General features: G+C 38.0%; 1 protein-coding gene across 20 annotated transcripts in view; it reads left to right on the plus strand.

The window, feature by feature from the left end:
• dock3 (dedicator of cytokinesis 3) overlaps positions 1-15,346 on the plus strand; it is a 205,597-nt gene that overhangs the window by 171,098 nt on the left and 19,153 nt on the right. For 11 of the 20 annotated variants that reach the window (XR_013203394.1, XM_077226928.1, XM_077226935.1 and 8 more), the window contains 17 exons: positions 862-989; positions 1,081-1,227; positions 4,108-4,206; positions 4,303-4,397; positions 4,605-4,680; positions 6,646-6,746; positions 7,340-7,398; positions 8,321-8,469; positions 9,139-9,224; positions 9,348-9,374; positions 9,507-9,602; positions 9,847-9,907; positions 10,014-10,107; positions 10,351-10,499; positions 11,620-11,706; positions 11,870-11,974; positions 12,142-12,283. Coding sequence is in view for 17 of the 20 variants with exons in the window: in XM_077226928.1 (XP_077083043.1) it covers positions 862-989; positions 1,081-1,227; positions 4,108-4,206; positions 4,303-4,397; positions 4,605-4,680; positions 6,646-6,746; positions 7,340-7,398; positions 8,321-8,469; positions 9,139-9,224; positions 9,348-9,374; positions 9,507-9,602; positions 9,847-9,907; positions 10,014-10,107; positions 10,351-10,499; positions 11,620-11,706; positions 11,870-11,974; positions 12,142-12,283 (1,701 nt within the window). In the remaining 3 variants the exon portion in view is untranslated. The remainder of the gene's footprint in view (positions 1-861; positions 990-1,080; positions 1,228-4,107; positions 4,207-4,302; positions 4,398-4,604; positions 4,681-6,645; positions 6,747-7,339; positions 7,399-8,320; positions 8,470-9,138; positions 9,225-9,347; positions 9,375-9,506; positions 9,603-9,846; positions 9,908-10,013; positions 10,108-10,350; positions 10,500-11,619; positions 11,707-11,869; positions 11,975-12,141; positions 12,284-15,346) is intronic. The other 9 variants (XR_013203395.1, XM_077226931.1, XM_077226939.1 and 6 more) reach the window with 3 other exon arrangements.

A 15,346-nucleotide genomic window follows, 5' to 3' on the forward strand; every position in this document is an offset into this window, starting at 1 on the left:
ATTTTTGTAGCTTGTTTACCCCTAGAAAGGTTGATAGTAGTACTACTCTAAGGGACTAATATGTACCTTTTAGGGGTAGATAAGATGCAAAGTTGTCCCTACTTGGGCTACTGCCCCAAGCAGTTCGTACAATGTTTGGTAGGGATGCACCGATACCACTTTTTAAGGGTCGAGTACGAGTACCGATATTTTTTTCCTGGTACTCGCCGATACCGATACCGATGCCTGTTGTACTGGGGGGGTTCTCGTTTTATGTGGCAATTTTCTAAGAACAACACAATGAGACTAATGAACATATCAGCATCTTTATTTTCAACAACTTAAATAAACTTAAAAAAATAAATCATTCTTATTGTGCTTATCACAAATTTTCAAAGCCCAAATTTCACAGTGTCCAATAACCTCCAAAGGGCAAAACCAAGGACATAATGAATGTAATTTTTACCTGGGTGTCACAAAGTTGTCAAAGTGCTAAAGAAATCAGACAACAAGACAAACAAATTTGTCATAAAGTGCCAAAGAAATCACAGAACAAATGTTTAACATAACACTGAGTAACAATGTAATCACAGCCGAAAGTGTAAAGTGAAATATTAGAGTGTACTATTAAATCTAGCAACACTATAACTGCAGGAAGAGTGTTCATAAGAATTAAGAAATATAAGCTAAGGATATAAGTGAGGTATCGGTCTTTGGTATCGGGGTATTTTTACGAGTACGAGTACAAGTACATGAGCTTGGTATCGGTCCCGATACCGATACTGGTATCGGTATCGGTGCATCCCTAATGTTTGGCATGTTTTATGTCTGAAATCTTAATCAGGTGTATTGCTTTAATAACCTCCCTGTCTCTTTACATAGAATCAAGGAGAATTCTCCTTCCTGTTGTTCTCCATCACATTCATCTGCATCTTCGGCAACAGAAGGAGCTTCTGATCTGCTCAGGAATCCTGAGCAGCATTTTCTCCATTATTAAGAGCAGCTCATTGGTACTTCAGTCAATGAACACGTCATCAAAACTTTGAACATCCCATTGGTGACTTTGGTTAAGTAGACAATGTTTCTCTTTCCTGTTTGCAGGAGAGCTCTGTGCAGGAGGAGGTTGAGATGATGGTGGAGAGTTTGTTGGATGTGTTGTTGCAGACGCTTTTGGCCATCATGAGTAAATCTCAGTCTCAGGAGGCGGTAAGAGGGCAGCGCTGTCCACAGTGCACGGCTGAGATCACTGTTAGTAACTAACAAATCTGATATTATACTTCTTTCCTTCCCTCCATACTTTCATCTCTATTCTCCTCCACCTGCTTGGCATCATACTTACTGAGATCTTTACTTCATCTTCTGTTTCTTTCCCAGTATCTTTATTGAACTTGCACACAGTTCTAAAAGCAAAATCTCATAGATTTTCTTTATAGAGAGATTAATTTCAACAATAACATCAAACCTTTAAAAACAGTCCTACGTTCATCTCTGACATTAGTCATACCAAATTAATGTTTTAAAGTGACAGACATTATATTATAATACATTATATTATATCCTTAACGCTTTATATCCTAATGATTTAACACAAATTACGCAAATTAATGAAGCAATCAAAATTGCATCATTAATGTAATTTATGTCACGCAGTTAGATAATCTTGGAAGTCGCGAGTTTATCAAACCAGGCTTATTTCATCAGAGATGGCAGAGAGAACAGTTTTCATGGTCAGTTTTCAGTGAATTATTCATTCCAGTGTGTGTTTAGTTTTAAAATGGGAGCTCTGTCATATTCTGAGATTATTTCAGAAAGAGTGTGACCCCTCATGCATCGCGCTGTGAGAAATACAGACTGAACGGCACGTCAAAACATCTCACCGCTGTATGGCCAGATTATACGCAAACAGTGTCTCGCAAGTAAAGTTTTGATGAATGCGAATTGTAATCAAGGTAAAGACGATTGCAGTGATGTACAGAAGTCTTACAGTAAGCACGCTTGAGTCTGTTATTGTTGATGCGCGAACAAACCATGTATGTGTGCTCTCAACGCACTGATCGCACATTGTATTTATGCACGGACACATTTCAGTACATATTTCAGTTTCAACACACATTCAGGGAAATGTTTTTATCTATCATGTGTATGTTGCTGTGTTTATTAATTCTGAATGGATCCATGTACTGTTGTAGGCAACAAAAGCAGTTTTGTTGTTGTTGTTCTTTTGTTTTTGGCATCTCCATATGGTCCTGTTCAGTCGCAATCTTCAATCGCAACTGTATCTTGACATGCCTAAAACGTAAACAGGCTCTAAAAAGCTGTTCTAAACAAGCTCTTTTCCGTTTGACTGTACACATACTGTACACTAAATTCTGAAAAGTTCTGTAATGCTTTTTTTTCCCTGTGTGTGCGTTGGTGTGCATAAATGTATGAATCATATGGACTCCTTATATCATCTGGTTATTTGGTGTCATTCTGGAGTTTCCAAGTGTCCTTTTTTTTGGAAAGACACCTAAAGTTACCTTGAAAAAAGCTTGCAGAAAATACAGTTTTGTGAGAATCATCCTTTAATCAGATTTTCTGGATAGTTTACTTTTCAAATGATGACCAAATTAACGCATTAAACAAAATAAATGATGTATGCTTAATTTCACGACAAGTATGCGACTAATCACGATTAAAAATGTTAATCTATTGACAACCCTAAATATATATATATATATATATATATATATATATATATATATATATATATATATATATATATATATATATATATTTAGGATAATGATATAATTTGAATATTTTATATTTAACTTAAATATAAAGTCAGTGACTTTATATTTACATGCTCTCTCTCTCTCTCTCTCTCTCTCTCTCTCTCTCTCTCTCTCTCTCTCTCTCTCTCTCTCTCTCACATTTATGGCTATGCATTTATTATGTCTCACACTCACTCACTGACTCACACATGTCTTCATTCAGTTGAGTTTCATGAAAACTGCACAAAAATGTCCAGGTCATATTTCTATAACAAAATAAAAAACTAAAAAAATGTTTTGCATAGAGATAATGAAGCATGTGTTTAGCATTTTGTGGGGCGGGCCAGGGGGTTCTTTCTTTCTGCAAAATGACTTTTGATCTTGGTATGAAGTTTGACCCTGACAGGTTTCACGAGACTCATCCATTAATATTTGTCTTGCGTCTCTTACCTTTAGTCTGTTGTAACACTTACTGGGAAAACTAAGATCAACAGTAAACTACTAGAACACAAACAATCTCTGATCTATACTTTGATGAATGGGTTTGCATCCTTTGATTTACACTTGCTTGCTTTTAATGTTTAACAGTTTATGTCTTAATCATATATTGCTTATAAACAGAGCCCAGCAGAAAACAACATCATGTCTCTATCTATATATAGTTAAAAGAAAGCAGGGTCTAATCAGGCGGGAGAAATCACTAAGAATAAACTGCGCCCTTTGAAAGCATCACATATTTGCAAATATTGTCTGATTGATCATTGTTTGATGCACTACTTTTCCGTCAGGTAAGTTTGTGTTGACATATTTGGGACTATCACATTCTGCAAAGAGCGTCAATTACATAGACTTTACAGGCATGGTTGCCCAGAGTAGAACGACGGTGACCTACAGTAATATAAATTAGCATATTGTGCTTGCTGTCTTTGGATTGTGTGTGGTTAGTGAATCAGACGAAGACATTTGCGCTAAAATACCACGCATTAGTCTCACTTTGCCAGACTTTTGACTAACAATAAGTCTAGTCCACATTGGAGTTTATTCTGGCCAAGAACTGCCCACTTGGACAGAAAGAGACCGCCTGACCAACAAGCCATTTATATCAACTGATTAAAAAAGTTTAGAACTGGTGATTTCAGCAAGTATTTCCATTTTTGTCCGTAAAATACTAATTCGGTGAAGAGAGTGTAGGCGTGCCATCTGAGGCTGAGACTAAGTGCCGTAACTGTTTAGTGAATTCATCCCACAGTGTCTTCATGTCTCTCATTCATTCTGCTCCCCCGCTCCCTTTGGATGTGTTTGATTGTCAGTTTGATTGCCAAATTAACAGATTGATTGGCTCACAAGAACTTGCCCACTTTCTGATTGGCAGGGGGAGTATGTGTCCTGCTTGTTGTCCCTCCTGCGTCAAATGTCCGACATTCACTTTCAACACCTGATGGACAACTTCCAGAGCAAAGAGGAGCTAAAGGTTATAGGAGCTTATAATGTCCCTTATAGTTGACGTTTTTAAATGTTAAATGTAAAAAAAATACTTTCCTCTAACGCACAATCCCATCTCTTGCAGGAGTTCTTGCTGAAGATTTTCTGTGTGTTCAGAAACCTGATGAAACTCAGTATATTCCCGCGTGACTGGAACGTAATGCGACTGCTGACCAGCAAGTGAGAATCTTCCCTTTTTCCCCTCTTTTTTTCCTTACTTCCTGCTTCCTTCCAGAACAGTTTAGCATTTTTTAAACATATTGTTTTGCTTTAAATAAAACTACCATATATGGAATAATATAATTTATTTCTCTGGTAATATCATGGCTTTCGAAGACTTAAGTCACACTTGCAATATGAATGATTATCCCTTTCTCTTTCTTGCAGTATCATTGTGAGCACAACCCAGTATCTGTCGCCTGCTCTCCATAAAAGCTTTACGGATGCTGACTTTGATTTTAAGGTGTGTGATAATGATGAGCATAAACATTGCACCACAGACTGACTGGCACTGAAATGCATACATACTAAACATAAACGTGATTTTCACACATCTCTTTTTCTGAAGATCACATTCACATGTACACAAACGTGCTTGATACGGGCCTTTACGGTGTCCTGCTGTTAGACACTCTTGGCTCTCTCTAATCCACTCTAATGAAGCTCTCCTCCCTGATCAAGACAGATGGTGCCACTAACCAGGGAGACTGGAAAAGTTCAAACGTCCTGAATTATTAATGAAGGTTATCTTTCAGAGAAAAACATGGCCCTGTCTATCAGTGTGGGCTTTCACTGGATATTCCCAGGAAAGAAATCGCACAAAGACCGTTGTGGAGAAGCTTAAATCCTGAATCCAAACCGAACTGGTTAAGGTAGTTGCAGATAGACCAGTAAAGCCATGCTAAAACTAGCATAAAAGTGCCCAAAACATACCTTATGTGGGTTAATATGTATAAAATATTTGCAATTAATTAATCAATATATAATAATTCTACTGAATATTGAGATATCAATTGATAGCATTAGGGTGATTAAGATGCAGGCAAAAAATAGTACATTTTCTCTTGTTAATAGTGTGGATGTACAAACACAGAAGTCCCTTTCTATCCAAGCATGACCAACTGAACCCGTTGCGAAATCCGCGTGGGGAAATATTTCACCCTCATGCCAAATTCCCCATCGCGTGGATTAACATGACTGGATTTCGCCATTGAAAATTTGCCAAGCAACCGCAAATCTGACAAGGAAAATAGATGGGAGGTGTGGCTTCCTTTCGGGGAGGGGAGGAGCTTGAGCTAAGACACACCCACCAAATAATCAATTAGTCGTGTATATCCACAGTAATGCTATTATATTAATGCTCCTTCAAAGCTTTGTCAAGATCTCTGTAACAAAGTTAGTTGTTCAGGGAAGAAGGATGCAGGAACAAGCGAACATTTAAACACTTTAATTATGAAATAAACAAACACAAAACGAAAGTATAGCGACAGCCCCTCACGGACGACTGCCGCACACACAGAACAAAGCACAACATAAATGTCTCAGGCCTGGTCCTCTCTCGTCCTTCACTAGGCGCGTTTCCATTACAGATTTGCGCAAAACTTTTGCGATTTGCGATTTTTTTCTAAATGTTGACACAAAAACTATTGTGAAATGACGGCGTTTCCATTAACCGATGTTATGCAACTAAAACGTCATTTTTTCCTCTCGAGATAAGTCATTCCAAAAATCATGGCGACGGATGTTGGGTTTACGTATATCCCAGCCACCGCACTGGCCATCATTATTAATCGAAGGAGATTTATGTGTGTTATCCAAGCATTAATGGTGAGGAAAGACCCTTTTACTTGGAGCAGCTGGTATTTCTGGGTGTTTCACCCTCATTTCTGCTTCGAGGTCTTGATTGTGGCATTTCTTTGAGGTTTAGAATCCAGTATTCCTGTAATTCTTTTGTCTTTTATGAATTTAATAAAGAACTCGTATTCTGTCAAAACACACCGCGTCATCTACGTCAGGTGACTGTAAATGCGCAAAAACTGTTTCCATAGCAGTTATGCGAAATATTTCTTTTTCGAATTGCCTTAAAAACCACCTCATGCGAGCGTAAAAACTTTTTTGCAATAAATGGGAGTTTTGGCGAAATTAACGTGTTTCCATTACGCGTATTTTCAATTCGCAATTTCAATTTGCGCATTTTGAAGGGTAATGGAAACGCGGCTAGTGTCGTCACGCCTTCTTTTATCTATCCGGAGCTCCTCTGTGAGACACTCGAGACCGGTGTGGCGCAGGTGACCACTTTAGCAATCGCTCCATTCCCACAGATCTCTGCCCCGCCCTGCTGGCCACAATCTCCTTTAAAGGAATTTGGCAGCACAGCAAGTCTCACAGTAACCATGACTCAGTGTTTATGCGTTTCTTTTTCCATCAGGTGTGGAATTCGTACTTCAGTCTGGCGGTGTTGTTTATCAACCAGCCTAGTCTACAGCTGGAGACTCTGACACCAGCCAAGCGCAAGAAGGTCTTTGACAAGTAAGAATTGACCCTGCTTATTCACACAACATAATGACATGCAGACCTAAAGAACCAGAAAAGAAATCAATGTTGTTGGTTCTAAATGTCTGCATATTGTAATGTTTTCCCTCCACAGACTTTCATTGCCATTTTATTACAAACCGAAGGACAAAAAACTGTGGAATTTGAAATCATGTCACAAATGCTCCCAGTAGAGCTTAAGTTGTATTTAACCCAGAATACTCGTTTAAATATGACAAAAAAATAATTTGAGTGTTGTAGCGAGGGCTAATCCATGTTAAATCCATCCAGAGTACATGCTACATCTCTTTGTATTCCTTCTTTTTCTGGCTAGCTCTCCCTCCTTTTGAGATCTGCATCTCATGATTAATTAAAACCGGTTCCTTCAGCTATTGGTCAAATAAACATAATAAGCCTTCGATGCAGAAACGCATGAACGTTTGACGCATGGCATGCGTCTGTAATCTTCAGCCCAGTGTGTGGCTCTCCTGTTCTTATCTAAGTCTAATATCTTTAATGCATGCTGTTTGTTTCAGTCATCTTACATTCTTGCACGGGTTTAGAGGAGTTTGTTTTTGCTGTTTTTGTAGGTATGGTGATATGAGGGTCATGATGGCTTATGAGCTATTTAGCATGTGGCAGAATTTGGGTGAGTGTCTTGTTTCTATCTCTGTCTCTCCACTCTGTTTCGTTCTCTTTTCCTGCATTTCTCTGCACACGCACAGACACAAACACAAACATTCACTTCCTTCCGAAAAGCAGTACTGAACTCTAGAGGTGGAAGAAGGTACTGCACTGCAGAAATGATCCCAAACCACCATAGGGTGTTGCATCAATAACAGATTTCAGCTTTTTCTGTTATTTTAAAGGGTTAGTTCACCCAAAAATTATGTCATTAATGACTCATGTCGTTCCAAGCCCGTAAGACCTCCGTTCATCTACGGAACACGGATTGACAACAGAACCGGAAGAGAATACAATGCTGAATAAAGTCGTCGTTTTTGTTATTTTTGGAACAAAATGTATTTTTGATACTTCAAAAAATTCTAACTAACCCCCTGAGGTCACATGGACTACTTTGATGATGTCTTTATTGCCTTTCTGGACAAGGACAGTATACATAGATTTTCAATGGAGGGAGAAACAGCTCTCGGACTGAATCTAAAATATCTTAAACTGTGTTCTGAAGATGAACGGAGGTCTTACGGGCTTGGAACGACATGAGGGTGAGTCCTTAATTACATAATTTTCATTTTTGGGTGAACTAACCCTTTAAGCTCGTCATCTTTGTCCCATACAGTTTCAAGCTTCAACAATAAAGGTCCACCATTTTTTATAGATTTTTTTTAATTTTTTTATTTAACCCTTATTTAACCGGGGAAATTCTTTGAGAACAAGTCTCTTTTACGAAGATAGACAGATAACAACATTTGACAACAAAAAGTGCAGAATAAAGAGTAGAATAAACAATTAATTTCAGCATTCACTCATCAAACACCCGTTACATGTAAATCCAACATTATTTTTTGAATGAATAATCCCGGTTGTGGGTTTGCTTGGTTTGGCTGCAGGTGAGAATAAGATCCACTTCATACCTGGAATGATCGGCCCGTTTTTGGGTGTGACGCTCGTACCTCAAAATGAAGTCCGAAATATAATGATCCCCATCTTCCACGATATGATGGACTGGGAACAGAGAAAGAACGGCAACTTCAAACAGGTCCATTATACCTGCATCTGCTTTTCTGTCTTTTCTTGGCTTTTTTTTTTCAGTTCGTCTTACTTCCAAGAGTCCAGTGAAACAAACACATACAATATGGTTCATTTTTTACTCTAAATTGAACCATAATTAATAAATAGATCAAGGTTTATTATCATATTTTATTTATTCATGATGTCCGTTACAATGGATGAACAATAAATGAATAAATTGAATGAATAAGCTAATGCAAAATTATTGTATATTCAAGCTATTCTTGAGAAATAATGTCAATTTGAAATAAAAAACATATTACCATAAAGACACGTTTAATAGAATATAATATTAATTTATACCGTATATATTAATATATTTTAAATGTAATGAAAAATATAATTTTATCATAATCAATATGTGATATGTCACCCATAGATGGACCTATCAGCATACACTCTAATATTTTTTGGCAATTTGGGTGACAACAAATGACAAAACAATTCAATTTTCAGGGGGAAAAACATAACTAACATTAATAATGAATTATAAAAATAATAATTATTTTACCTAATTTGGTGCTACCCAAATTGAAAAGTGTGTGTATGTACAATTATATAATACCAAGTAAAAAAAAAAAAGAAACTCGATTCATCTGTTCATTATCGGATCATAATTCAGTTCATGTTTGTTCAGGTTGAGGCAGAACTGATAGACAAACTGGACAGTCTGGTGTCTGAAGGCAAAGGAGACGAGAATTACAGAGAACTCTTCAGTTTGCTGTAAGTGCACACACACACACACCTTCTCCACTGACACACACAGCTAGCTACACATCTGGCCGTTTGAGTGCTCTTGTCATAACCTGAGTGTCTCTGATTTGCCTTGTGCTGCGGGATTATTAGAACTCAACTGTTTGGGCCATACCCCAGGTAAGAGGAAACTAACCCTGTTCAACCAATCAGATGCCACTAAAAAGGATCTTCCATTACAAGCCCCTTTTTTACCTTCAGCCCATGAAGTGCCCTTAAAAAATGATGTATATGTGTGCCGTTTATGTCTAGTCTGCTGGAGAAGATCGAGCAGGAGACGTGGCGAGAGACGGGCATCTCCTTCGTCACGTCTGTCACGCGCCTCATGGAAAGACTGCTGGACTACAGGTAAAACTCCCATCTAGTGACCAATTGCTGCTCTCTTACACAGGAAGTGGCATTTGACGGACATGTAAAGTGTTCAGCCGCAGCTCACTGTTGTACAGCATTTAACAGTTAATAAATCGGATGTAACCAGGGAACAATGTTAAAGTAGAAGTCTCTCCAGAAATGATGTAGAAACCAGCCAATCAGATTGGATTGTCATTGGGCGTGGCATATCTAATAAGACTTCCTGTTTCTGTGTCGGCAGAGATTGCATGAAAGGTGATGAGACAGAAAACAAGAAGATCGGTTGCACTGTCAACCTGCTGGTGAGACTTGCCCTTCATTCGATCCTGTGTGAACATAATATCTGCTATTTGGCTTTTTTGCAGTCAAGCAAAGGTAAGCTGATGATCGTATGATGTCATTTTGTAGAATTTCTACAAGTCAGAGATTAATAAGGAGGAAATGTACATCCGATACATTCACAAGCTGTGCGACATGCACCTGCAGGCCGAAAACTACACAGGTGAGACGTTATTCAGTTACTTCACATTCAAAAACCGCATAGGCCACATCACACATAATGCGTTTTTGCATTTAAAAACATAAAACACAGGGCAGTGGAATACAATTTTTTGATCACTATGTGTGATTCCTGAGAATCGAACCCATGACCTTGGCATTTCTAACACCATGCTCTACCAGTTGAGCTAAAAGGAAGTGTATTCCACAAGAGTATTTGATCCACATCTACTGTTGTGTCCCACAGAGGCGGCGTTCACGCTCCTGCTGTACTGGGAGCTTCTCCACTGGGAGGAACGACCCCTCCGAGAGTTCCTGCACTATCCTGCGCAGAGCGAATGGCATCGCAAAGAGGGTCTCTGTCGTAAGGTCATCCACTACTTCAACAAGGGAAAGGTATTTACAGATACCACTTTGTGTCCCGGAATCAACTTTTCACCATTTTTTGGAGTAATTTCTATAAAATTTGATCTGAAGATGTCCAAACACAATGATCCTCCCTAGACTTACATTAGAAAAGAGCAAAAGATCGTCTGAGAAAATGGTGGATGCAAACTGTTGCTAAGGCAGAAATGGCTTATAATTTTATTGAGGCAAATGGCCAGTTAATTCATAAGAATTTAACGTAAAGACTACAAGTGGCACAACGTGACAAAAGCAAATAGAACCCATTGTAATCCGTGATACTGTGTACAATTGATGAAACACAATAATTCACCAACTTTAAACGAATAGCGCGTTATATCTCTGACGTACTCCGTGCGCTTGCGCTACTTCCCGCATAAGTACATGTGGATTTGGTGCAGACAGCGTCAAGTTGTCGCACGCAATGTGTCGCTACTTCCATTTCATCGCAACTTTAACAAGTCAATGGATTTTTTTCAAACTTTCAAAGCTTATAATTAAAGTCAATGGGGTCCAAAAAACAACATTAGACCCCATTGTTTTTCATCATAAGGTTTAGAAGTTTGATAATGCTGCGTTGAAACAATCTTCGTATTGTGATGTACATCCGAATATAACGGATTATTGTAAAAGAGAAAAAAGTAGTGCGGAGACTTTGTTCTATGCATCGGTTGTTGATTGGATGTTGACATATGGGTGTGGCTCTTAAAAGCAGGCGGATGAACATGAGAGGTTTAAACAAACTAAATGATTGAAGAAATCCTGCAAACGTCACCAGAGAGAAGTCCGTTTTCACTGGAAGGTTCAGTTATGAAATTTCGATTAAACATTACAAGGTTGAATGCACAAATGAATTGGTGAATTTTCCTTTCATGGTGACTTTAACCTTTTCAACATTTACAATTTTAATCATTGTATACTGAATGGCGATTGGTCACCTTTCTTGCATTAATTTGCATATTGACAATAAACAAGGTGCCAACTAGATGTGATGCAGCGTTTCTTTCTATAAACATAACTAAAACGTGCCATACCAGAGTTCAGCTTGTATAGAAAGGCTAGTTTTAAATTGCACATCAAACCTGCTGTCCTGCCCTTGATCTCTTCCCAGTGTTGGGAGTTTGGCATCCCGCTGTGCCGAGAACTAGCCTTCCAGTACGAGTCCCTGTACGATTATCAGAGTCTCAGCTGGATACGGGTCAGTGCTTTTTGATGTTCTTTTTTTTTAAAACGTGAATATATGAATAGAGATTATATAACAGCACTTTGAGTGGACCGCGTAGCTATTAATGTACTGTTATGTATTATGCTCAGAATGAGGGCAGTGCTGTGTGAATATTTAGCTCTTTCTTTCCATACAGAAAATGGAGGCGGCGTATTATGACAACATCATGGAGCAGCAGCGACTAGAGCCGGAGTTCTTCAGGGTGGGATTTTACGGTCGGAAATTTCCCTTCTTCCTCAGGGTGAGCTATTGCAATATTTACACACTCTGTTTGTTTGTCATAATTGTAAGGATTAAGGGATTGATTTTCAATTAAAAATATATCAAATAAATAACAAATGAAACAATGAATTACATAGTATTTATTTATAAATATAATTACTTCTAGATGTTTTTCTCTGCACACAGAATAAGGAGTTTGTTTGTCGGGGACATGACTACGAGAGGCTTGAAGCCTTTCAGCAAAGAATGCTGGGAGAATTTCCACAAGCCATCGCCATGCAGCATCCTAATCAACCAGATGAGGGCATTTTACAGGGTGATGCTCAGTGTATCCTTCAGCCTGATAACACCATTAGATGGGTTTGGGGACTTCTTTTATTTTTTTTTAAGGAAAAATCCCCGCTTTAAGGGGAAATTGCTTTTTTTTTTGCGTTTCATGTCAGGGTGAGTGAATTTTACGGAGCCCCTAAAGGGACGTGGTGGTTAAAAAAAAAATAGGATGGGAGAATTTTTTTTTTTTTTTTATCTTTTGCGTTCCCTCGCAAAACTTTTGCGTTCCCTCGCAAAGGTATTTGCGTTCCACGCAAACCCTGTTGTGAGCTCGGACAGACACTTCCTGTTTAATGTTCCGCTGGCAGTGCTTCAGAGATCCGTACGTTAATGGAGCGTTTCATAGTGTTTGAACTTGGACTCAAATATAAAGAAATGCTGGCAATATTCAAATAGGCTATACGAACTTCCCAGATCAATATTCTTGAGCTAAACGTTGTTAAAACACAAACAACACCTATTTACAATCACAGTAACCTAGACAACGAGCTAATTCTCCTCATAATATAAATTTATCTCTAAACAGCCGATTGAGAGACAAGTCCAAATAAGGGGCCGTCTGCAAAGTTCAAATCCCAAACCCATCTGCACATTTTATATTATTAAACATATTCTATAGCTTCACTATGACATTGTGGCCAAATTCAGTTCACACATCACCACTCTCCTGCTGGTTATACTACAATACTTGGTTTGATTAAAAAAAAGCATAGTTGTTATGATTTTTTTATGAAATAAAATCAATAACTTCACACTGTTATGTGTAATGCCATCGAAATTCAGTAAGCAAATATAATGCATAAGCTATGATTGTAACTTGCTGTGCACAGTACCAATGTAATTTTGTGTAAATAATAGGCCTACTTATTTTTTATGTGCAATTACTTCCCATACTAGCTTTCCTGTAGCTCAAACAGTAGAGCGTTGGTGCATGCAATGCCAAGGTCATAGGTTCGATTCCCAGGGAAGAGCAAGAACTCATAAGAATGTAAATGTATACCTTTGGATAAAAGAGTTACATTTACAGTTATGCATTTGGAAGACAAAGTGTTGTATAACCAATATTAGAGCATTGATGTGTGAACTAAATTTGGTGTGTTACAGTGGAGTTATTGAATATTTTTCATAATATAAAATGTGCAAAAGCAGTGTAGTATGACCAGTGGGTCACCATTGATGTGTAAGCTGAATTGGGTGGCACTACAGTTTGTAACATTGAAGTTAATGACTATTTTTGTATTTTTGAATATGAGTTGATGCTGTAGTCGTTTGTTGGGTTATATTGCACTTTGCAGATGGTCCCTTGACTTGTCTCTCAGCCGCCTGAATGTAAAGATCCATTTAGCCTATATTATAAAGCTTGTTTTGAGGAAAATTGGGTTGTAGCTCGTTGTCTAGGTTACTGTGATTGTAAATAGGTGTCGTTTGTGTTTTAACAACGTTTAGCTCAAGAATATTGATCCGGGAAGTTCCTTGAGTTAAGCACTGACCGCATTTCTTTATATTTGAGTCCAAGTTCAAACACTATGAAACGCTCCATTAACGTACGGATCTCTGAAGCACTGCCAGCGGAACATTAAACAGGAAGTGTCTGTCCGAGCTCACAACAGGGTTTGCGTGGGTACGCAAATAACTTTGAGAGGGAACGCAAAACTTTTGCGAGGGAACGCAAAGTTTCTCGGGGGAATGCAAGAGTTTAGTGAGGGAACGCAAAACTTTTGCGAGGGAACGCAAAGTTTCTCGGGGGAATGCAAGAGTTTAGTGAGGGAACGCAAAAGATTAAAAAAAAAAAATTCTCCCATCCTAATTTTTTTTCACCGCCACGTCCCTTTAGGGGCTCCGTAAAATTTTCATGTCATTTAACAATACGAAAGAAACTATTATTTATAATATTTCTATTGGTGTACAACAAAAGTAAGATAAAGGGTTGTTTGAGGCATATATTTCATAGCGGATTTACTTGTAAAAAAAAAAACGTACAGCCAACCTTGATATTTTAGTTTTGGTTTTATTGATTTTGCACTAAATATTTTGTATACATAAGAAAAATGCTCACCCAAAAAAGAAAATTGTTGTCATTTACTCAACTTGTTCCACAGATTTAAAAATCAGGTTTTTTTCATATAAAAAAATGTTCCACAACAGTATTCATTCATGTGTTCATTCATTCATTTATTCATTCATTTATTCACTCACTCAGTTACTCATACACTGACTCAATCATTTCATTTCACTCACTCACTAACTCGCTTACTCATTCACGCACTCATACACTCACTCACTCACTCACTAACTCACTCACTTGTTTACTCATTCCCTCACTCACTCACTAACTCACTATCTCACTTGCTCACTCATTTTACTCACTCACTCGCCTCACTCATTTCATTCACTCGCTTTACTCAATCACATTTATTTCACTCACTAACTCACTCACTCATTTCACTCACTTACTCAATCATTTTACTCAGTCCTTCACTCATTTCACTCACTTACTCAATCATTTTACTCACTCCCACTCATTTCACTCACTTACTCAATCATTTTACTCAGTCCTTCACTCATTTCACTCACTTACTCAATCATTTTACTCACTCCCACTCATTTCACTCACTTAATCATTTTACTCACTCCCACTCATTTCACTCACTTACTCAATCATTTTACTCACTCCCACTCATTTGACTCACTTACTCAATCATTTGACTCACTCCCACTCATTTCACTCACTTACTCAATCATTTTACTCAGTCCTTCACTCATTTCACTCACTTACTCAATCATTTAACTCACTCCCACTCATTTCACTCACTTAATCATTTGACTCACTCCCACTCATTTCACTGACTTACTCAATCATTTTACTCACTCCCACTCATTTCACTCACTCACTTAATCATTTTACTCACTCCCACTCATTTCACTCACTTACTCAATCATTTTACTCACTCCCACTCATTTCACTCACTTACTCAATCATTTTACTCAGTCCTTCACTCATTTCACTCACTTAATCATTTTACTCACTCCCACTCATTTCACTCACTTACTCAATCATTTT

The sequence above is a fragment of the Siphateles boraxobius genome, unplaced genomic scaffold (genome assembly GCF_051911475.1).
Source record: "Siphateles boraxobius isolate OS27281-9 unplaced genomic scaffold, OSU_SipBor_1 13, whole genome shotgun sequence".
In the NCBI taxonomy this organism is placed as follows: Eukaryota; Metazoa; Chordata; class Actinopteri; order Cypriniformes; family Leuciscidae; genus Siphateles; species Siphateles boraxobius.